Source organism: Narcine bancroftii, chromosome 8 (genome assembly GCF_036971445.1).
Source record: "Narcine bancroftii isolate sNarBan1 chromosome 8, sNarBan1.hap1, whole genome shotgun sequence".
Lineage (NCBI taxonomy): Eukaryota > Metazoa > Chordata > Chondrichthyes > Torpediniformes > Narcinidae > Narcine > Narcine bancroftii.
Genome location: NC_091476.1, coordinates 175,867,296 through 175,892,507, shown reverse-complemented (window position 1 = coordinate 175,892,507; position 25,212 = coordinate 175,867,296). Strand labels below are relative to the sequence as shown.

Genomic DNA, 25,212 nt, shown 5'->3' with positions numbered 1-25,212 from the left:
CCCCCCCCATCCATTTAAGGTATACAATCTAGGATACATTAAATCAGTCAGACAATGTTGTCACTCAACAAAAATACACCAGAAATTCTACTGAGTCCATTCTTTTCTTTCCTTCTCCTTCCATCAACTTAGGTAATGATTGTCCCCGGTAGGTTTTCACTATTGTACTTAATGTAAGGCTCCCATATTTGTTCGAATATTTCAATATTATTTCTTAAACTATATGTAATTTTTTCTAATGGAATACATTTATTCATTTCTATATACCATTGTTGTATTTTCAGATTATCTTCCAATTTCCAGGTTGACATAATACATTTTTTTGCTACGGCTAGAGCTATCTTAACAAATCTTTTTTGTGCATCCTCCAAATCAATTCCAAATTCTTTGTTTTTTATGTTACTTAGGAGAAAGATCTCTGGATTCTTTGGTATATTGTTTTCTGTTATTTTATTTAATATCTGATTGAGATCTTCACAAAATTTTTCTACTTTCTCACATGTCCAGATTGCATGAATTGTTGTTCCCATTTCTTTTTTACATCGAAAACATCTATCAGATACTGTTGGGTCCCATTTATTTAACTTTTGAGGTGTAATGTATAGTCTGTGTATCCAGTTATATTGTATCATACGTAGCCTCGTATTTATTGTATTTCTCATCGTTCCAGAACATAATTTCTCCCATGTTTCCTTTTTTATCTTTATATTTAAATCTTGTTCCCATTTTTGTTTAGTTTTACCATTTGTTTCCTCATTCTCCTTTTCTTCCAGTTTAATATACATATTTGTTATAAATCTTTTGATTAACATTGTATCTGTAATCACATATTCAAGGTTACTTGCCTCTGGCAAACTCAAACTGCTTCCTAATTTATCCTTCAAGTAGGATCTCAATTGGTAATATGCCAGCGCTGTATCTCCAGTTATATTGTACTTATCTCTCATTTGTTCAAAGGATAAGAATCTACTTCCTGAAAAACAATTTTCTATTCTTTTAATCCTTTTTTTTTCCCATTCTCTAAAGGAAAGGTTATCTATTGTAAAAGGGAGTAACTTGTTTTGCGTCAATATTAGTTTTGGTAATTGATAATTTGTTTTATTTCTTTCTACATGAATCTTCTTCCAAATATTGAGGAGATGATGTAATACTGGAGAACTTCTATGTTGTACCAATTTTTCATCCCATTTATATAATATGTGTTCAGGTATCTTTTCCCCTATTTTATCTAATTCTAATCTCGTCCAGTCTGGTTTTTCCCTTATTTGATAATTCTCTAAAATCCTGCCTTTTAAGTAACATGGGGTTTAATCTCCATCTATACATTCTTGGAGGGATGTCCTCTAGCTTTACTGTCAATATTAAGGGTGAATGGTCCGATAATATTCTAGCTTTATATTCTGTTTTTCTTACTCTATCTTTCATACTAGCTGATAACAAAAATAGGTCTATTCTTGAGTATGTTTTATGTCTAGCTGAGTAATATGAATATTCCTTTTCTTTTGGGTGTTGTTTCCTCCATATATCCAAAAGTTGCATTTCTTCCATTGATTTAATTATAAATTTGGTTACTTTGTTCTTTCTGTTAATTTTTTTCCCAGTTTTATCCATATTTGAATCCAAATTCAGGTTGAAATCCCCTCCTATTAATATGTTCCCTTGCGTATTAGCTACCTTCAAAAAGATATCTTGCATAAACTTTTGATCTTCTTCGTTAGGTGAATATACATTGAGTAGATTCCAAAACTCCGAATATATCTGACATTTTATCATTACATATCTCCCTGCTGGATCTATTATTTCCTCTTCTATTTTAAATGGCACATTTTTGCTAATTAATATACCCACTCCTCTTGCTTTTGAATTATACGATGCTGCTGTTACATGTCCTACCCAATCTCTCTTTAATTTCTTGTGCTCCAATTCAGTTAAGTGTGTTTCTTGCACAAATGCTATATCAATTTTTTCTTTTTTCAGTAAATTTAGCAGTTTCTTCCTTTTAATTTGGTTATGTATTCCATTAATATTTAAGGTCATATAGTTCAACGTAGCCATTTTATACTTTGTTTATCTTCCCTTTCCGTTTTTCCATCATTACCTTTCCTCCTTTTCCATTTCTGTTTTCTTATTTTAAACCCTTTATAAGACAACATTCCTAAAACATCAAACATTTTCCTTATTCTCCTATTTAAAACTTCTTTAGCCCCAATCTCCCCTTCCCCTCCTGAGTTGTCCTTTATCCCTTGTCGGACAACCACATCTCCCCTCTCCATTTGGGTTTGCGAATTCACTCGCAAGCGTCAACTGATTTTGCAGTGACCGTAACTCCTCCCCACCCAGCCCCCCCCAGAAAAGATTTCACTTTTCATATGTAACAAAGGTCACTCTTTTAGTTCCCTCCTTATTCCCTCTATTCCATTTCCTTCCCTTATTAATTCTTGTCTATACTATCTATATTTTCCTCTAAATACGGATACATTCACGTATGCACATTATACATATACACTCTTATACCTCTTTACCCACATACATATCAATCTTGATCATTTTTACTCTCATTACACGTCTTCATTCCTCAGTCTATTTTGTAATTGTTCTGCAAATTTTTGTGCTTCTTCTGGATCCGAGAATAGTCTGTTTTGTTGTCCTGGAATAAATATTTTCAATACCGCTGGATGCTTTAGTATAAATTTATACCCTTTCTTCCATAAAATCGCCTTTGCTGTATTGAACTCCTTTCTCTTCTTTAGGAGTTCAAAACTTATATCTGGATAAATGAAGATTTTTTGCCCTTTATACTCCAGTGGTTTGTTGCCCTCTCTTACTTTTTCCATTGTCTTCTCCAGTACCTTTTCTCTTGTAGTATATCTTAGGAATTTTACTAAAATAGATCTTGGTTTTTGTTGTGGTTGTGGTTTAAAGGCCAATGCTCTATGTGCCCTTTCTATTTCCATTTCTTGCTGTAGTTCTGGACATCCTAGGATCCTAGGGATCCAATCTTTTATAAACTCCCTCATATTCTTGCCTTCTTCATCTTCCTTAAGGCCCACTATCTTTATGTTATTTCTTCTGTTATAATTTTCCATTATATCTATTTTCTGAGCTAACAGTTCTTGTGTCTCTATAACTTTTTTATTAGATTCCTCTAATTTCTTTTTTAAGTCCTCTACCTCCATTTCTACTGCTGCTTCCCGCTCTTCCATCTTGTCCATTCTTTTTCCCATTTCTATTAAGGTCAACTCTATTTTATTCATTTTCTCTTCTGTGTTGTTTATTCTTCTTCTTAAATCATTAAATTCCTGTGTTTGCCATTCTTTAAATGACTCCATGTATCCTTTAATAAGAGAAAGTAAAACCTTTATCTTGCCTTTCCCTTCTTCTTCCATTTCTCTGTACTCTTCCTCTTCTTCTTCCTCTGGGTTGACCATCTGTTGTTTCTTTGTTGCCCTTTCCTTCTCTTCTTTCTTGTTTTCATTGTCTTCTGTGGTCTCTTCTTGCTGCAGGTGCTCTGCAGCTGTCATTGCCGGCTGTTGAGATCGACTCCCCAGCTGGTCCCCCCTCCCGTCGGTGTGGTTTTTTTTCATGCGCACCGCACACTTTTACTCGGCTCAGCAAGCCATTTTTGTAGTCCACTTTCTACCGACCTGAGGGAGCGGGTTTCTCTCTCCACCGCGGGCCTCTTCGAACAGGTAAGGCCTTCACCTTCTTCCTCCGTTGTCTTCTCTTCCTCTCTTCTTACCGTTGATTTCGATTTTTCTTTTTTTGTCGCCATCTTCTTTCCACCTTTATACTCACTTTTCTTTAACTTTTATTTCTGTGCCTTTGTGTTTTCCTTTGTTTTTTTCTGACTTTTCTGGAGAGGGCTGGAGTTCACCGTCCGGCCACTACTCCATCACGTGACTCCCCGTGGTGTGGATCCTTGATGATTGCTGCTGTTCTCCGACGGCAGCGTTCCCTGTAGATTCTCTCGGTGGAGAGAGTTTGGTCTGTGATGTACCAGCTGTGTCCACTACTTTTTGCAGGACTTCCCACTCAGAGATATTGGTGATGGTCACTGAACTGCCTTCACAGTGAAGATGTCTGAGCCCTTCAGTGTTGCATTGTTTTCAGGTAAATGTGTTTTACTGCAGACATGGCTACAAATCAGTGTTTACTTGTCCCCTGCCATCCATGACCTGATGTGGTAGGGCTGTCAAACTCTAACGAGATCTGTTGGTTCTGAGATCGATTTGTGACTCCATTACAAGCTGCTTTGAAGTTGAGCGCGTGGAATCCTGTGTTCTAGGATCACCCAGTTGACATCTCACTTCCAGGTCAGCCCAGAGATGATTCCAGAATGCCCTTCTCCAGCCCTCGTTGATCCCCACCATGAATCTCATGGTAGAGTGAGGATTGTGGTGGTGTTCAGGGCCACTGGTGATGGACACAGTAACATATCCAGTTCTGAGCTTCCAGCTCAGTTTTCCCTCTCTCAAATTCATCACATTGCCCATCCCACACAATATTCTGGAGGTGTGCTCAGTGTTAAGGCAGGACCTTGTCTCCACAAAGAGGGTACCTTCATGGAGTCATGCTGCAAATGGCAGAGCCCATGAATTCTCCCCCATTCCCTGAGGCTTCAGACTCACCCGAGTTGTTCACTGACACTCAGCCTGAAGCCAACTTGTTAGCAGGCTCAACTCCTGTGACACTGGCCTGTGTCATGTGTCACTTTAATGACAGGAAGTGAGTGTGCACTGGGCTTAGATGGAAGATCACACACACACACACACACACACACACACACACACACACACACACACACACACACACACACACACACACACACACACACACACACACACACACAATAATTCACACACAAGATACTGTCTCCTTTGATACTAATTTACTAAAGCGATTACAGTGGAATGTTACACTTCAATCACAGTCGCTTGATGCACAGTGTGAGTTTGCCCATCATCAGTGAAATCACGAGGGGGTTGCAGAGAGAAGCAGAAATAATTCCAATCAGTCCCATGGAAATCAAGAGCAGGTTCAGCTTCCACCACAGGCACTTCCTCCAGTCCGTGTCTGACCCTTTCCATCACAGCTCCCCCAGCCCATCCGTCTGTCAACGTGCGACAGAGTTTAAACCTCCACCATCAGTGAGGGTGATGAGAAACTGCGAGGACTCAGATATAAACCGCCCGTTATTCTAGACTCAACTACACTTCTGCTCTGATTTTGAGAGGGTAGAGTGCATTGTGAGGACACGTTCAGCAAGAGCAGGCAGGGGATAGTTTGGGCCCCATTACACATTTATTTTGTTTCAGCCAAAACATTTAAAATTTGCAATCATTATTGTCTTCGATCTTCACATTCCCACCTGACGTGAAGCCAATTGTGCTCCAGTCAATGATGTTCCCTCCTGTACTGAAACAACCCTGACTTAACAGCTCAATATCAGTGGATTTTAGAACATGGTCCCACATGTTGACGTCAGTAATCTCCCCCACAAATGACTGATTAATATCAAAACAACCACCGGGTTTGTCCTGTTCTTGCCCAAGAATAAACACCCCTGAACCTTTCACAGTCAAACCCTTTCCACCCACCTTCTGTAGACTGCGTCTCCCATTTACCCAAGCTGTTACCACACCCGTTTGAGACTCCCAGGTCACACAGACGTGTCTCAGCAAGCCGTCTATTTTTGGGAGGGAGATATCAACCACAGGGGATTTTAAATACAATGTTAGCTGCCCAGTTTTTTTTTGCCAAATCAGCAGGTCATTATTGTTTGCGCCTGTTGCGTAGGACAACAAACTGTAATCACGCGATGATTCTTCGGACGCAGCCCTGAAGCAGACAGTGAAGGCGGTCAAACTGGAGAAATCAGCTGCATTCAACTTGACGTAGTCCTTGTCTGTTTTGGTCAGAAATATCAATGATTTTCCTTTCAAACCTGTAAAAGATTAGTTTGAAATTATAACCCTGCCATCAAAGTGCAGCCTGTTATAATCCCCCCCTCTGTGGAGTTAATATTCCATGGTTTTAACCTAGTGATGATAAAGTAACCCATGGTTCTCACGTGTATCTACTGCCTTGTCTCAGGTCTTTGATGTTCCAGCCCATCATTTGTGTCGTCAACAAATGGAGTGAAGACTCACACCCCCAAGGTAACCCTTGTCGGGCACCACTCCTCACATCCTGTTGATGTACAACAGCGTTCATTATCCCTGCTCTCAGTTCCTGCCACAGGGACTGCTTTCAGAACAGGTCTCTGAATTACCACCAAGTCCATCAGCTTTATGTCTCTCATGGACGTGCAGATAAAGAACACCCCAGGACAGTGCTCCTTTCAAATCAGATTCAAATCCATGCCTGCACTCTGACCAGCTGAACTTTCAGTCATGATGAACAAGTAAAGACTGGATACTCCCAGATAGATTGCAAGCTCATGGGTCCATGATTCCCAGGTTTCCTTCAGCAACAATGTGGAGATATTGGAGAGGGCGCACCATTATGATTCCCAGATGAGAGTATTAGCTGAAAGAGAGATTGGAGAAAATTGGGCAGTTTTACAGGACGGAGAAAGCTGAGGTGTGACCTAATGGAGGTCTATAAAATTATGAGATGTGGACATTTAGGAAATTGTTGGGACCTTTCTCCCAAGGTAGAAATCTGAACCATAAGAGGGGAAAAGATTAAGGCGAGAGGGAACCAAACGATCCAGAACTACGTTAAAGGGGATCTGTGAGGCAAGCTATTTTCACCACAAGATTATTGTAGCAGCTTGGAACAGGCTACAAAGGGAGTGGAAGAAATATATATGACAGCAACATTTAAAAGCCATTTAGACACGTGAACAGAGAGGAAATGGGTAAGAAGATTGGCAATTATGGTCTGGATGGATAGAAGTGCCTGTTTCTACTGAAATGGTTGGGCTTTGGGAGATCTCCATCATTGCTGTGGACAGAGCAAAGGTACTATCTCCAGTTTCTCCGATGCAGAGAAGACCCCAGCAAGAGGACTGGATGCAGTAGATGAGTCCCACATTGTTCTCTGTTCTATTCCTTCATCTTCTTCCCAATACAGATCAACAAGTTTCAGTGACAGATCTGAAGGAGCAATTTCCAGACCAGGGGACATGTTGAAGACAGCCTGATTTAAACTTGATACATCTTGTCCTGGGTAGCCATTGTCTTTTCAAAGGGGTGGCCATGGGTTAGGGTTAGGGGCCTCTTGGGCCCCGGCGATGCCTGCCATTTAGTTGGCTTTGTGGAGCAATGCATTCTACAAGCCTACACAGGCAAGCCCCCTCAACTCTTCCTCCACTACTCTTACGGCTACATCAGTGCTACCTCATGCCCCCGTGATGAGCTCATCAACATTATTAACTTTTCTGCTAACTTTCATCCTGTCATACATATGTTTCACGTGATAGCTATAGTTTTTTTTAATTAATAAGTGGTTGTTATATTCAGAATATTTACATTTTGATTTACATTGATTAGATCTTAATATGTATGTTTAATTTTTCCTTAATTTTTTTTTCTCTTTCTTTGTGGCTCTCCTTAGGAGAGTTGGCTGAAGGGGGGTGGGGGGGTTCTTTTCTTTTCTTTTTTTTTCTATAAAATATAACGTTCATGTTTATGGTTAATTGTTGTATATGTTATTTACTATTTGTATTTTGAATGAATAAATAAAGTTTTTTTTTAAAACTTTCATCCTGTCCTCAAATTCTCTTGGACCATCCCTGGCAACAGTCTTCCCTTTCTCCATCTCAAAAGACAAACTTTCTGCAAGCATTTTCTACAAACTCACCAACTCCTATAATTACCTCAACTGCACCTCTTCCCACATTGTCCCCCATAAAGATTCTACTCCTTTCTCTCAGTTCCTCGGTCTCCGACACATCTGTTCCCAGGATGAGGCCTTCCATTCCAGAACATCCAAGTTGTCCTCCTTCTTCAAAAATTATGGCCTCCTCTCCTCCACCACCAACTCAGCCTTTACCTGTATTTCTCCATTTCCCACCCATCTATCCTAGCCCCCTCTGTCCCTAGACACAATAAAAACAGGATTCCCCTTGTCCTTACCTTCCACTTCACCAACCTTCACACCCAACATATTATTATCCTCAATTTCTCTCCCCTTACATCCAACATGATCCCACAAGCAGACACATCTTCCACTCTTCTCCTCTCCTCTCTCCATTTTCCACAGGGACCACTCTCTCCATGACTCTCTCTTCCACTCATCCCTTCGTACCATCCCCTTGGTACCTACACCTGCAGGAAATGTTCCACTTGTGCCCACACCTCTTCCCTCACCCACATTTAGGGCCCCAAACCCTCCTTCCAAGTCAAGCAACTTGTGAATCTACTGCACCCAGCGCTCTCATTGTGGCCTTGGTTATGTGATCCCCTGATTGAACTACTTAAGAAGAGTGTTGAATATGACACCATTACGTGTGAGCGATGACGTGTGGATCTGATTTACACTGAACGCTTGTGATGTCCATTTTACGATTATTTCATTCTGCTCCATATCTGGGACTGGTAAGTGAGAGAGGGCATCTGTGTGGTTATTCAGTAGCACTGGTTTGTGTTTTAAATCAAAATCGTATGCTGCCAATAGCATTGCCCACCGTTGAATTCAGACTGGCCCACAATCACTATTCCTTTTTTAGATCCCAGTGTTAGACTCAGTGGTTTGTTGTCTGTCACCAATGTAAACTTGCATCCGTACAGGTATTGGTGAAATCTTTTTAACCTAAAGATGATGGCTAGTCCTTCTCTTTCCAATTGAGCAAGCAATTAGTGATCGCGAGCATGTGACACGGGTTGTTCTCCCTTTTCAGTTCTTTGTGACAGTACGGCGCCCAATCCCATGGGCGAAGCATCCACGGTCAGTGTTAGTTCTTTGTTTGGATTGTAATGAATTAAAACATGGTTAATGCTTGTTAAAATTGTTTTTAGTTCATCAACACTCGTTTGGTTTCTGTACCCCATGAATCTCTCCCAAACATTTTCGAATACTGTTACCGGAACGTTTCAAAGACTATGTATGCTGGGTGGGGATGGGGGAAAGAGTGTTGGATATGACACCATTACGTGTATGCAATGACATAGGGAACTAATTTATACTGAACACTTCGTAGTAAGGCGTAGTAAGTAATTAATAAAGCACCGAGTTAGTCAGCACTGATGTTGGTGCTGTCGGTATTTACAATGGGGGGAGGGCTCAAACATAACAACCTTCTCTGCATCGGAGAAACTGGAGATAGTTTTGTTGAACACCTTCACTTTGAGCACAGCAATGGTGGAGATATCCCAATGGCCAACCATTTTAATTCCACTCTGCACTCTTGCACCTCACTCCTGTGCAGACGTGCCTCTCCACGGCCTCATGCACGAACAAACCAAGGTCATGCATTAATAGGATCGCTTTTGCTGTATTAAACTCCTTCCTCTTCCTCAGGAGTTCAAAACTTATATCTGGATAGAAAAAAATTTTTTGACCTTTGTATTCCAGTGGCTTTTTGTCTTCTCTTATTTTCTTCATTGCTTTCTCCAACATATTTTCTCTTGTTGTATATCTTAGGAATTTTACTAAAATGGATCTTGGTTTTTGTTGTGGTTGTGGTTTAGGGGCTAATGTTCTATGTGCCCTTTCTATTTCCATTCCTGTAATTCTGGTCTTCCTAGGACCCTGGGGATCCAATCTTTTATAAATTCTCTCATATTCTTGCCTTCTTCATCTTCCTTAAGGCCCACTATCTTTATATTATTTCTTCTACTATAATTTTCCATTATATCTATCTTCTGAGCTAACAGCTCTTGTGTCTCTTTAACTTTTTTAATAGATTCTTCTAATTTCTTTTTTAAGTCCTCTACCTCCACTTCTACGGCTGTTTCTCGTTCTTCCACGTTGTCCACTCTTTTTCCTATATCTGACATGACCATCTCTAATCTATTCATTTTTTCTTCTGTACTTTTTATTCTTCTTTTTATTTCACTACATTCTTGTGACTGTCATTCTTTTACTGATTCCATATATTCTTTAAAAAAAAATATCCATTGTCTTGCCTTTCCCTTCTTCTTCCATTTCTCTGTGTTCTTCCTCTTCTTCTTCCTCTGGGTTTGTCATCTGTTGTTTCTTTGATTTCTTTTTACTCTCTTCTTTCTTGTTCTCATTATTTTCTATGTTCTCCTCTTGTTGTTGCGTTGTGGCTGTCATTCTCAGCTGTGGAGATTGACTCCTCAGCTGGTCCCCCCTCCCGTCAGTGTTTTTTTTGTCTTGCACATTGTGCATGCGCGAGGAGTCGCGCATGCGCGGTTGCGCACTTTTGCTTGGCTCCGCGAGTCATTTTTGTAGTCCCGAGCTCGGGACTTCGACTGATCTGAGGGAGCGGGCTTCTTCACTCCACAGTGGGCCTCCTCGAACAGGTAAGGCCTTCACCTTCTTCTTCCGACATCTTTTCTTCTTCTCTTCTTCCCGTTGCTTTCGACTTTTCTTTCTTCGTTGCCATTTTCTTCCCACCTTTACTTTCACTTTATTTTAATTTTCGTGTTTGTGCCTTTGTGTTTTCTCTGTTTTTTTTAAACTTTTCCGGAGAGGGCTGGAGTTCCCCGACCGGCCACTACTCCATCACGTGACTCCTCCCAAGGTCGTGCATTAATTGGAGGAGCAAGACCTAATATTCCATCTGGGCCCTCTCCAACCGGACGGCATCAACATCAAGTCTCCTGTTTCCATTTAGCCACTAACCTCCACCCTTCACCCCACAATTTATTCACGTGGCTGTCTGCTTTTTGCTCAAAAATAGATGCAAGGTACACGTCCAAAATGGTGGTTAATCTTTGCTCATAATTTCTGTGTAAACTACAGTTACAGCTTCTGCAGACTTTCTCGTGTAATTAACATCTTGTCCTCGTATCACCTGACATATCTCTCCACGTTAAGCACTTCACTACTGAATGTGCACTGCTCATCTACTGCATAAGATGCTCCTGGTCTAAAGTTCTCTACATTGGCGAGACTGGAAAAAGACTGACTGGTCTGAGACCAGATGCAGACTCACTGGACTGAGACCAGACACAGATTGACTGGGCTGATACAGGACGCAGACAGACTGGGCTGAGAGCGGACACAGACTGACTGGGCTGAGACTGGACACAGACTGACTGGGCTGAGACTGGACACAGACTGATTGGGCTGAGACTGGACACAGACTGACTGGGCTGAGACTGGACACAGGTTCGGAGATCTCTGAGCACCTTCACTGTCAGCTGCAAAAGCAGGGACCTCCCAGTGCCAGTCATTTTAAGTTTGCACTCCATTACATATCTGTCTATGGCCTCATCCTGCCAAATTGAGGCCTCTGGAAATCAATGGAAGAACATTTGAAGATCCATATCAGTCTACAAACAAATAGCACCATTATTGACATCTCCAATTTCTGTTTACTCATCTCTCCTCTGCCCCTTCCCCCTATCTTTTCTCAGCGTTTTCCTCTTCTACCCTCGCACTTGTATCCTTCATCCCTGTAAGCCTGGGCTTCTATTTCATGTGTCACTCTCCACCTGCTATGTCCTCGATTGTACCATTGGAAGTCTTAATAAACTCTAAGAAAATACTGTAAATTTAGAAGCACAAAATTTTAGTCACATCGTGCATGCAGACACTGTCTCACTGAACATGTTCACCACTCATGCGTGATGCGGCTCTTACTGTCTTGCAGTGTTCATGCTCCAGCTTGATAATTAACAAGGTTATTTTTGGAGCCTTTTTTAAAAAATGGCTCAACATGAGCTCCCCTCCAATCCTTCAGTCAAGTTGTTTGGATCACCTTATCCGTCGATTCGTCTAGTTATTCAGCATCCAATAACGAACACTTCCCTAAACCCTACGCTTGTTTCCTGAGTAAATAATGCTGCAAAAACCCATTTAATATTTCCCCCATCTCTTCAGGCTCCATATATAGTCGACCACTCTGATCTTCAAAGGGACCAATTTTGTCCTTTACTATCCTTTTTATCTTAATATACCTGTAGACATAGAACACTACAGCACAGTACACGCCCTTCATCCCTCGATGTTGTGCTGACCTATATATTTCTTTAAAAATGTACTAAACCCTCCTTACCCCATAACCCTCTATTTTTCTTACATCCATGCATTTGTCTAAGAGTCTCTTAAATGTCCCCAATGTTTCAATCTCCATCACCATCCCTGGCAAGGGATTCCAGGCCCCCTCCACTCTGTATGTAATAACCTTACCCCTCATATCTCCCTAAACTTCCCCCCCTTCACTTTGTACACATGTCCTCTGGTGTTTGTTAATCCCACCCTGGGAAACAGGTGCTGGCCCTCTACCCTATCTATGCCTCTCGCAATCTTGTAGTCCTCTATCAAGTCTCCTCTCATCGTTCTATGCTCCAAAGAGAAAAGTCCCAGCTCTCCTAACCTTGCCTCATAAGACTTGTTTCCCAATCCAAGCAACATCCTGGTCAATCTCCTTTGCATCCTCTCCAGAGCTTCCACATCCTTCCTATATGAGGTGACCAGAACTGAACACAATACTCTAAGTGTGGCCTTACCAGAGATTTGTAGAATTGAAACATGACCTCTCTACTCCTGAACTCAATCCCCTTATTAATAAATCCCAGCATCCCATACGCCTTCTTAACTATCCTATCAACCTGTGCGGCCACCTTGAGGGATTTATGGATTTGGACCCCAAGGTCCCTCTGTTCATCCACACACTTAAGTAACTGACCATTAACCCTGCACTCAGCCTTCTGGTTACTCCTTCCAAAATGCATCACCTCACACTTATCTAAACTGAACTTCATCTGCCACTTTTTTGCTTCCTATATCCTTTTGTAATCTTCGACAACCTCCAGCTCCATCCACAATTCCTCCAACCTTTGAGTCATCCACAGACTTACTGACCCATCCTTCCGTCTCTTCATCCAGGTCATTTATAAAAATCACAAAGAGCAGGGGTCCCTGAACAGATCCTCATGGCCCTCCACCAGTCACCGACCTCCAGGCAGAAAACTTTCCTTCCACCACTACTCTCTTCTTTACACCTGGAGGCCAATTTTTTATCCACACAGCCAAGGTTTCACTGATCCTGTCCTCTTTCATTCCCTAATACATCCAACATGACATTCTTTCTAGTTGATTTAGAAAACTTTCCTGAACACAGTTGACAAACTTCAAACCATCCAGCCCTTTTACAGTGTGGAGTCCCATTCAATATGTGGAAAGTTAAAATCTCCTACTATCCCCATCTTATATTTCCTGCTACTGTCTCTAACTCTCTACACATTTCCTCCTTCAATTCTTGCTAACTATTGGGCGATCCATAATACAACTTCAGGAATGTGGTCGTACCCTTCCCATTTCTCGCTCCACCCATATAGCCTCGGTAGAGAAGCCCTTGGTCTATCTTATCCGTGCACATCTGTGATAATTTCCCTGACGAGCAATGCCACTCCTCCCCCTTTCATCCACCCAGGTCTATTTTGTCTGACGCAACGGAAGCCTGGAACTTTGAGCTGCCAGTCCGGGACCTCCTGCAACCACGTTTCATTAATGGCCATAATGCTCTAAGCATATCTGTTTTGCATATAATTCTACTTGCATTGAAAAAGATGCATCTGAGAACATTTCCACCACATCCCGGATACTCAATCCTTTCCACAGAACCACTTATCTGTCCCTCTAACTATGAAATCCTCTGTCACTACAGATCCTCTCTTTGCTTCTTAGCCACAACACTAGTCTCCCACCCAGAGACCTAATTGCTGTGGCTTGTTCCTGGCAGGTCATCCCCCCAACAGTATCCGAAATGGTATACTTGTTATTGAGGGGAATGCCCAGCACTGACTGCCTGTTCCATTTCCCTCTCCTGACTGTCACCTAGCTACTCTCTTGCTGCCTCCTAGATGTGATAGCTTCCCTGTAACTTTGGTTGATCACCTTCTCTGCCTCGTGAATGATCTACAGTGAGTCCAGCTCCTATTTCCTAACTCAGTTTGGAAGTTTCTCCAGCTTTTCTGTGTACTGCACTGGTTCCTAGCAATTGTATATTTTCTTGTTCCATTCTATTTCCTCTTTCAACTCTCATTTTCTTAAACAGTTGAAACCCGACTATAATAAAAACAACTTTGCAAAGATCCCAATGAATCCAGTGCGTTGAAAAGCAACAAACTTCAAGAGGTGATAATTCACTGTTTTTCACCATTTTTCATACACTGTACTTGGAGTTTTTCCAGCACACTGTTTCACACACAAATTTTTTTTTAATGTGTGTGCCCCCATTCCCGTCATATCTGATCTACTCAGGGAAAATCTCAGGACCACTCAGCCCAGACTGAGAATGGAATCTGACTTGTGTTGACCTCAGTGTCACTGTCCGAAGATTCACCTTGAATGATGCTTACACACACTGACTGTTTACATCAGATTAGGTACATACCTGCACTGTCAGATCCTGACAGGGAAAAGGAGATCACCAGAACAATTGGAATGAAGGGGTTCATCCTGTCTCCTGCCTGTCAAAGCAAAGATTCCCTATTTGTTTCAGTTAGTGTCAATCCATTGAACAACGCACAAATAGTCCACCTGGTACTCACTGTGATCCGTCTACGACAAGCCAGCCTCTACTGGTGGATCCAATACCTTTGGCACAAACTGCTGTGATTTAGATTCTGTTGAACTGACGGGGAGGAATTGAGGGGCGGACTAAATTCTGCGCTGCCTTTCACTTCTCAGAGAACAGTCACACTAATTTGAACAGCCAGGACACTGTTTGACCTGCTGAGTTTCTCCAGCATTTTGTGTTTTTTCCTTCAACCACGGTGTTTACAGATTTTTGTGATTTATTCTGACTTCTGCAACCACTCTGTGAAAGCTCTTCGAGGAATGCCTGTCCTGAAGAAGTTCACCTTTGCTCTGCGAAGGGAGTTCTGTGGAATTCTCTCTCACTGCTCCCCATCTGTTAACCCTGCTGCTGTCAGGCTCTATGACCATGTACTTACCCAGACTTGATTCCACAGCTACGTTACCTTCCTTGCTACTTGCTTCTACCGCCATCTTGTGCCTCATGGTTTCCAGCTTCGATTCCAGGCCTCCCAGTTTGGCCCTCCTACCTACACAGCACCGACTGCTGCTCTCTCCGCTTCTCCCAATGACTCCTGGAAACCACCCTCGTCTTGATGTGAAGAATTCAGCACCAACTCGCCTTCTCACTGCCATGGCTCCGGATCTCGCTGGCCATGACCTGCAGCAGACCTCTCCTAACTATATCTGCCGCCAGATCCACGCTGACTCTACACCTTCCTGGCATTCATCATGGACCATAAATTTGCCTCTCTTGAGACTGCAGCCTCTGTGACTCTCCATGTGCATCCCCAACTCATTCCCGGATGCCTCCCCTCCAGAGTTCCCAACGCCACAACCGCCCTCCCAATGGAGCTCCAACGCCATGGCCCCTGACCTGAACACTGTCCCCAGCCAACAACCCCACAGAGCTCCTGATGCTGGAGCCGCTCACTCCAACCGGGGACTTGACCCTCTGCTCACTGGAGCTCCTGACGCCTTGGGTGCCGACCCAGACTGCTACCTGCAGGTAAAGACGCTGGAGCTTCATACGCTGTATAATAATCTGTTGTTCATATAGAGTTGCCATTAAGGCTGGTGTTAAGTTTATCAAGTTAATTCTATTATTGTTAATAAATTTAGTGTTAAACTTAACTCATTTGTTTTTATGCCTCTCTTAATCGGAGCTGGGGGGTGTAACAAGTATAGTATATTTAGGACGGAGATGAGAAGGAACTGCTTTTCTCAGAGGGTGGTGAATCTGTGAATTCACTGACAATTGAAGCAGTGGAGGTGACCTCAGCAAATATATTTAAGACAAGGTTGGACAGATTCTTAAATAGTAGAGGAATTAAGTGATATGGAGAAAAAGCAGGTCGGTGGAGATGAGCTGATCATCAGATCAGCCATGATGTCATTGTCACTTGACAGGCCGGATGGCTAACTCCTGCTCCTATTTCTTAGGTTCTTATGGAAGGGACCTGTGGCCAGTATTGATCCACAGGTCCCAGGGTCATCCTTCTGTTCATAACATATGCATAGAATGCCTTGGGTTTGAAGTTGAAAGCACCCAAAGTTAGAACCCGTATTTCCTGCATTATTCCAAAATCTGCCTGCTTATTTGCCCTGCGGTATCCTGAGGGTTATTTGGGGGCCTATAGGTGACTCCCAGCACAGTGACATCTCCCTTCCTATTTCTGACTTCCACCCACACTGACTCAGTGGATTCTCCCTCTATAGCATCCTCCCTTTCTACTGTCCCTGAACAGTAATGCTACTCCCCCCCTCCACCTTTTCTACCTCCCATCCTATTTCTTTTAAAACCCCAAACCCTGGTACCTGCATCAGCCAATCCTGCCCTTCCTCCAGCCAAGTCTCTGTAATGGCCACAACATCATAGTTCCACGTACTGATCCAAGTTCTAAGTTCATCCCCTTTATTCCTAATACTCCTAGCATTGATATAGACACATTTCTACCCCTCTAACTGGCTGCCTTTATGTTCTGCCTGTCCTTCCTCACAAACTCAGATACATAGCATCGTGCTTTTGACCCTCGGCCCTATTCTCTGTCCCTGCCAAACTAGTTTAAACCCTCCCTAACAACTCTAGCCCATCAGGATATTGGTCCTTTTCCAGTTCAAGTGCAGTCTGTTCTTTTTTTACAGGTCAGACTTTCCCAGAAGAGATCGCAATTATCCACACATCTGAACCCCTGCCCCAACTCTTCAGCCATGGATTCTTCTGCCACAACTTCCTGTTCCTTCCCTCTCTGGTGCGTGACACAGGCAGCAATCCCAAGATTACCGCCCTTGAGGTCCTGCTTTTCAATTTCTTACCTAACTCACTACATTCTCTTTTCAGGACCTCATCCCCACTTCTATCCATGTCATTGGTTCCCACATGGACCATGATATCCGGCTGCTCCCCCTCCCCCTCCAGAATGCTGTGAATTGATCAGAGACATCCCTGACCCTGGTACCTGGGAGACAGCATACCATCCTGGAGACCAGATCTCATTCACCAAACCTCCTATCCACTCATCTAATCAATAAGTCCCCAATCACCATAGATCTCCTCTTCTCCCCCTATTCCCTTCTGAGTCAAGATGTTACCACCACAACTTGTCCCTGGTAAGTCATTCCCCCCCCCCCCCCAACAGTATCTAAAACAGTATACCTATTGTTGAGGGGAACAGCTATAGGGGATTCTACACCATCTGCTTATTCCACTTCCCTCTCCTAACAGTCACCCAGTTACCTGCCTCCTGACTGTCTTTCTGAAGCTCCTGTCTATCACTGCCTCAGCCTCCAGGTTGGTGCTGAGTTCATCCAGCTCCATGGATACAAGTGGAATTTAGGGACCAGCAGGTACGAAAAGAGTGGACGGGGGCACCGGCCGCACAGATGGGAAGGAGTTTCTCTGAGTGAGTTATGTCCGGATTCAGAGTTACCAACAGGAGATGGGAGTTGAAGATTCAGTTGTAGTAAAAAGTTAATGCTACGTTAGAGCTTCACATTGATGATGGGGCATCAGATTTTGTAATACTTCATATCAAATAATCTTCAGCAGTTGCTTGCAGTAACCGTTAGAATATGGAGAAGTTATGTCTTAATCTCTGTTGAAAACATTTCCGTGTCCTGATGCCCTTGAGCCTGGCCTAGTTTGACCCCAACTGCCTGGCTTCAGACTGAACTCATGGACCAGGTGATACCGCCTACACAGCTGGAAACCAAGCTGGTTGTCCACACAACTCATTCAGATGGGTGGGAAGAGAAAAGGAACTGATGTGACCTGGCCTCAAGGTGCAGAGGGTCTGGGATTAGGATCATTGTTTATGGGGAAGAAGCTCCCATTCCCACTAGTCCAGGTGAATGGATGGATTCCTGGGTGAAAATCAGCCAGGAAGGGACATAACCACTTCCTCAATCTAAGGAGAATCCAACATAACTCTCCCTCATGATCAGAGCACCAAAAGGCTCAAGTCAGGGTACATGTGTATACATGGTATCCCATCCTGGGGTAGTTGGGTAGATGGGGATGGTGAGGTTTCAGCCTGTGACTGGGGGAGGGACCTTCTGTATGGCAGTCATACCTCTCCATCTTTGAAACAGTTTACCTGCTTGTTTCCTCTTTGCCACTGGTTGCTTCTTGCTGTGCTCAGTCTGGCGGCCCTCATTGGTCACTTTATTGAGCTGTACATTGGGCAGCAAACCTTGGAGCATCCTGAAGGTTATGATACATGCTTTCTGTTTTAGTTTTCCATCATCTGAGCTAGTGGCAATCTCAACCTCAGTGTTCCCAAGCATTCCTGTGGGTTCCTGTATCTGCATGGTGTCTGGAGACTTGTGGTGACCAGATGCATGATTCTGAAGGTATTTGCCAGTTCAATCAACATCTGTGGAGGCCGAGAGATCCTATATATTTCAACTCTGGAGGGGAAGAGAGAGATTCAGAGGGCAAGAGAGTTTGCCATGCAAGTTGACAGGGTGCTTTAGAAATTGTATGTTATTCTGCTCATTCATCTGGGAATTCAAGGAATGTGGATTAGACCACACTTGAAATACTGTATTCTGTTCTGGTTACCTCATTACTGGATGCTTTGAAGGGGGTGTTGATGATACTGACCAGGAAGTTGCCTGGGTTGTAGAACATGCCCTATGAAGTAAGGTTGACAGAGCTGGTGTATTTCTCTTTGGAACTACAAAGTATTAGGGGGTAACTTAATAGAAACATAGAAGATAGGTCATTCGGCCCTTCGAGCCTGCTCCGCCATTCAACGAGATCATGGCTGATCAGTACCCCGTCCCCGCCTTCTCTCCGTAACCTTTAATACCCTCATATATAGAGATATATAAGATTACAAGGGCCATAAATAAGGGAGACAGCCAGCACCTTTATGCCAGGGTGACAATAGTAAGTGTCTTCATTACAGTAAATTAGATGTGCTAGTTCCAGGAGAGGTCATCTGATATGAGGACTCACAGAAACTTGTAGATACAAACCCTCACCATCTCCATTCTATCAATGTAGAAAGGTGCTTGGTGGCTCTGCTCCTACTTCCAAAATTCAACTAAAAGTTCCTTGTTCTTGATGATGTTGAAAGCCGAATAGTTCTGGCATCACCCATCCAGATTCTCGATCTCCATCCCATATTCTGACTCATTGTTTCCCGTTATTCAGACAACAATTCAGAGGTGGTGCTGTTGAATTTGCAGATGTTGGGACAAAACTTGGCCAATCAGCTGTGGGTACAGAGCAGGGACTGAGCAAACAACCAGCTGATGGTCACCAAGGAGGAGGTGATGTTGCTGATCCACATTGATTGGGGGTCTGCTGGGAGGGAAATCGAGGATCCAGTTGCAGAGACCCACATTCTTTAGACTGGCTACAAGTTGGCTGGCAGGATGGTGTTGAATGCCAAAGCTGTAGGCAATGAACAACAGGCTGATGTTGGTGATATTGTGTCACCAACCCCTGAAAGCATGGTAGATGTCAGTATTACTGGCCGACAATCAATTAGCCAGCACCTTGTTATTTCTTGGCACCGAAATATTGGACATCTTCAAGAAAAAGATGGGGACTTCAGACCACCGCACATCAAACTAACATGACCTGGTGAATGCAGAACTCCTCATCACTCCCTGAATGGCGAACAAGGGTTTAAATGAAGTTTTCAAACAAGAAGTGAGTGACAGGTAGATTGTGACAGGGAATGTGTGACAGGTATGAATGACAGGTTGTGAGCGAGAGGTGTGAGTACAGGTGTGAGTGACACGTGTGGGTGACAAGTAGATTATGACAGGTTGTAGGTAGATTATGACAGGTTGTGAGTGACAGGTGTGGGTGACAGGTGCATTATGATAGGTTGTGAGTGACAGGTATGGGCAACAGGTGAGGGTGACAGGTGCATTATGCTAGGTTGTGAGTGACAGGTATGGGCAACAGGTGAGGGTGACAGGTGCATTATGCTAGGATGTGAGTGACAGGTATAGGCAACAGGTGAGGGTGACAGGTGCATTATGATAGGTTGTGAGTGACAGGTATGGGCAACAGGTGAGGGTGACAGGTGCATTATGCTAGGTTGTGAGTGACAGGTATGGGCAACAGGTGAGGGTGACAGGTGCTTTATGATAGGTTGTGAGTGACAGGTATGGGCAACAGGTGAGGGTGACAGGTGCATTATGCTAGGTTGTGAGTGACAGGTATAGGCAACAGGTGAGGGTGACAGGTGCATTATGATAGGTTGTGAGTGACAGGTGAGGGTGACAGGTGCATTATGCTAGGTTGTGAGTGACAGGTATAGGCAACAGGTGAGGGTGACAGGTGCATTATGATAGGTTGTGAGTGACAGGTATGGGCAACAGGTGAGGGTGACAGGTGCATTATGATAGGTTGTGAGTGACAGGTATGGGCAACAGGTGAGGGTGACAGGTGCATTATGCTAGGTTGTGAGTGACAGGTATAGGCAACAGGTGAGGGTGACAGGTGCATTATGCTAGGTTGTGAGTGACAGGTATGGGCAACAGGTGAGGGTGACAGGTGCATTATGATAGGTTGTGAGTGACAGGTATGGGCAACAGGTGAGGGTGACAGGTGCATTATGCTAGGTTGTGAGTGACAGGTATGGGCAACAGGTGAGGGTGACAGGTGCATTAAGATAGGTTGTGAGTGACAGGTATGGGCAACAGGTGAGGGTGACAGGTGCATTATGATAGGTTGTGAGTGACAGGTATGGGCAACAGGTGAGGGTGACAGGTGCATTATGCTAGGTTGTGAGTGACAGGTATGGGCAACAGGTGAGGGTGACAGGTGCATTATGATAGGTTGTGAGTGACAGGTATGGGCAACAGGTGAGGGTGACAGGTGCATTATGATAGGTTGTGAGTGACAGGTATGGGCAACAGGTGAGGGTGACAGGTGCATTATGCTAGGTTGTGAGTGACAGGTATGGGCAACAGGTGAGGGTGACAGGTGCATTATGCTAGGATGTGAGTGACAGGTATGGGCAACAGGTGAGGGTGACAGGTGCATTATGCTAGGATGTGAGTGACAGGTATGGGCAACAGGTGAGGGTGACAGTTGCATTATGCTAGGATGTGACAGGTATGGGCAACAGGTGAGGGTGACAGGTGCATTATGCTAGGTTGTGAGTGACAGGTATGGGCAACAGGTGAGGGTGACAGGTGCATTATGCTAGGTTGTGAGTGACAGGTATGGGCAACAGGTGAGGGTGACAGGTGCATTATGATAGGTTGTGAGTGACAGGTATGGGAAACGGGTGAGGGTGACAGGTGCATTATGCTAGGTTGTGAGTAACAGGTATGGGCAACAGGTGAGGGTGACAGGTGCATTATGCTAGGTTGTGAGTGACAGGTATGGGCAACAGGTGAGGGTGACAGGTGCATTATGCTAGGATGTGAGTGACAGGTATGGGCAACAGGTGAGGGTGACAGGTGCATTATGCTAGGATGTGAGTGACAGGTATGGGCAACAGGTGAGGGTGACAGGTGCATTATGCTAGGATGTGAGTGACAGGTATGGGCAACAGGTGAGGGTGACAGGTGCATTATGATAGGTTGTGAGTGACAGGTATGGGCAACAGGTGAGGGTGACAGGTGCATTATGCTAGGTTGCGAGTGACAGGTATGGGCAACAGGTGAGGGTGACAGGTGCATTATGCTAGGTTGTGAGTGACAGGTATGGGCAACAGGTGAGGGTGACAGGTGCATTATGCTAGGATGTGAGTGACAGGTATGGGCAACAGGTGAGGGTGACAGGTGCATTATGCTAGGTTGTGAGTGACAGGTATGGGCAACAGGTGAGGGTGACAGGTGCATTATGCTAGGTTGTGAGTGACAGGTATGGGCAACAGGTGAGGGTGACAGGTGCATTATGATAGGTTGTGAGTGACAGGTATGGGAAACGGGTGAGGGTGACAGGTGCATTATGCTAGGTTGTGAGTGACAGGTATGGGCAACAGGTGAGGGTGACAGGTGCATTATGATAGGTTGTGAGTGACAGGTGAGGGTGACAGGTGCATTATGCTAGGTTGTGAGTGACAGGTATAGGCAACAGGTGAGGGTGACAGGTGCATTATGATAGGTTGTGAGTGACAGGTATGGGCAACAGGTGAGGGTGACAGGTGCATTATGATAGGTTGTGAGTGACAGGTATGGGCAACAGGTGAGTGTGACAGGTGCATTATGCTAGGTTGTGAGTGACAGGTATAGGCAACAGGTGAGGGTGACAGGTGCATTATGCTAGGTTGTGAGTGACAGGTATGGGCAACAGGTGAGGGTGACAGGTGCATTATGATAGGTTGTGAGTGACAGGTATGGGCAACAGGTGAGGGTGACAGGTGCATTATGCTAGGTTGTGAGTGACAGGTATGGGCAACAGGTGAGGGTGACAGGTGCATTAAGATAGGTTGTGAGTGACAGGTATGGGCAACAGGTGAGGGTGACAGGTGCATTATGATAGGTTGTGAGTGACAGGTATGGGCAACAGGTGAGGGTGACAGGTGCATTATGCTAGGTTGTGAGTGACAGGTATGGGCAACAGGTGAGGGTGACAGGTGCATTATGATAGGTTGTGAGTGACAGGTATGGGCAACAGGTGAGGGTGACAGGTGCATTATGATAGGTTGTGAGTGACAGGTATGGGCAACAGGTGAGGGTGACAGGTGCATTATGCTAGGTTGTGAGTGACAGGTATGGGCAACAGGTGAGGGTGACAGGTGCATTATGCTAGGATGTGAGTGACAGGTATGGGCAACAGGTGAGGGTGACAGGTGCATTATGCTAGGATGTGAGTGACAGGTATGGGCAACAGGTGAGGGTGACAGTTGCATTATGCTAGGATGTGACAGGTATGGGCAACAGGTGAGGGTGACAGGTGCATTATGCTAGGTTGTGAGTGACAGGTATGGGCAACAGGTGAGGGTGACAGGTGCATTATGCTAGGTTGTGAGTGACAGGTATGGGCAACAGGTGAGGGTGACAGGTGCATTATGATAGGTTGTGAGTGACAGGTATGGGAAACGGGTGACGGTGACAGGTGCATTATGCTAGGTTGTGAGTAACAGGTATGGGCAACAGGTGAGGGTGACAGGTGCATTATGCTAGGTTGTGAGTGACAGGTATGGGCAACAGGTGAGGGTGACAGGTGCATTATGCTAGGATGTGAGTGACAGGTATGGGCAACAGGTGAGGGTGACAGGTGCATTATGCTAGGATGTGAGTGACAGGTATGGGCAACAGGTGAGGGTGACAGGTGCATTATGCTAGGATGTGAGTGACAGGTATGGGCAACAGGTGAGGGTGACAGGTGCATTATGATAGGTTGTGAGTGACAGGTATGGGCAACAGGTGAGGGTGACAGGTGCATTATGCTAGGTTGCGAGTGACAGGTATGGGCAACAGGTGAGGGTGACAGGTGCATTATGCTAGGTTGTGAGTGACAGGTATGGGCAACAGGTGAGGGTGACAGGTGCATTATGCTAGGATGTGAGTGACAGGTATGGGCAACAGGTGAGGGTGACAGGTGCATTATGCTAGGTTGTGAGTGACAGGTATGGGCAACAGGTGAGGGTGACAGGTGCATTATGCTAGGTTGTGAGTGACAGGTATGGGCAACAGGTGAGGGTGACAGGTGCATTATGATAGGTTGTGAGTGACAGGTATGGGAAACGGGTGAGGGTGACAGGTGCATTATGCTAGGTTGTGAGTGACAGGTATGGGCAACAGGTGAGGGTGACAGGTGCATTATGCTAGGTTGTGAGTGACAGGTATGGGCAACAGGTGAGGGTGACAGGTGCATTATGCTAGGATGTGAGTGACAGGTATGGGCAACAGGTGAGGGTGACAGGTGCATTATGCTAGGATGTGAGTGACAGGTATGGGCAACAGGTGAGGGTGACAGGTGCATTATGCTAGGATGTGAGTGACAGGTATGGGCAACAGGTGAGGGTGACAGGTGCATTATGCTAGGATGTGAGTGACAGGTATGGGCAACAGGTGAGGGTGACAGGTGCATTATGATAGGTTGTGAGTGACAGGTATGGGCAACAGGTGAGGGTGACAGGTGCATTATGCTAGGTTGCGAGTGACAGGTATGGGCAACAGGTGAGGGTGACAGGTGCATTATGCTAGGTTGTGAGTGACAGGTATGGGCAACAGGTGAGGGTGACAGGTGCATTATGCTAGGTTGTGAGTGACAGGTATGGGCAACAGGTGAGGGTGACAGGTGCATTATGCTAGGTTGTGAGTGACAGGTATGGGCAACAGGTGAGGGTGACAGGTGCATTATGCTAGGTTGTGAGTGACAGGTATGGGCAACAGGTGAGGGTGACAGGTGCATTATGCTAGGATGTGAGTGACAGGTATGGGCAACAGGTGAGGGTGACAGGTGCATTATGCTAGGTTGTGAGTGACAGGTATGGGCAACAGGTGAGGGTGACAGGTGCATTATGCTAGGTTGTGAGTGACAGGTATGGGCAACAGGTGAGGGTGACAGGTGCATTATGATAGGTTGTGAGTGACAGGTATGGGCAACAGGTGAGGGTGACAGGTGCATTATGCTAGGTTGTGAGTGACAGGTATGGGCAACAGGTGAGGGTGACAGGTGCATTATGCTAGGTTGTGAGTGACGGGTATGGGCAACAGGTGAGGGTGACAGGTGCATTATGCTAGGATGTGAGTGACCGGTATAGGCAACAGGTGAGGGTGACAGGTGCATTATGATAGGTTGTGAGTGACAGGTATGGGCAACAGGTGAGGGTGACAGGTGCATTATGCTAGGATGTGAGTGACAGATATGGGCAACAGGTGAGGGTGACAGGTGCATTATGATAGGTTGTGAGTGACAGGTATGGGCAACAGATGAGGGTGACAGGTGCATTATGATAGGTTGTGAGTGACAGGTATGACAGGTGTGTTTCTTTCTCTGGACCCTTGCTGCCTGATTATCCTCGAGCCCAAGAAATCCACAAGATTCAACCACTCATCCCATCAACTCTGGCTTCGTTGTCAAACCCTCTCTGAAAATGCTGGTGCTCAGATAGTTGCTGGAGTGAGAGCCATTCCCCGTCGCAATGCTGCTCAGCTCCCATACTT

General features: G+C 44.7%; 2 protein-coding genes across 7 annotated transcripts in view; one reads left to right on the top strand and one right to left on the bottom strand.

Moving 5' to 3' along the window:
- Positions 1-25,212, top strand: part of LOC138741610 (C-reactive protein-like) — a 175,946-nt gene that overhangs the window by 110,878 nt on the left and 39,856 nt on the right. The gene's annotated exons all lie outside the window — the stretch shown is intronic.
- trit1 (tRNA isopentenyltransferase 1) overlaps positions 5,283-25,212 on the bottom strand; it is a 122,452-nt gene continuing 102,522 nt past the window's right edge. For 2 of the 5 annotated variants that reach the window (XM_069895934.1, XM_069895935.1), the window contains exons 11-12: positions 14,477-14,552; positions 5,283-5,944 (exon numbers count right to left, since the gene is read on the bottom strand). In XM_069895934.1, coding sequence (XP_069752035.1) covers positions 5,325-5,944; positions 14,477-14,552 — 696 coding nt within the window. In that variant the 3' untranslated portion in view covers positions 5,283-5,324. Of the gene's footprint in view, positions 5,945-14,476; positions 14,553-25,212 lie in introns of those variants that run through there. The other 3 variants (XM_069895941.1, XR_011343605.1, XR_011343606.1) reach the window with 3 other exon arrangements.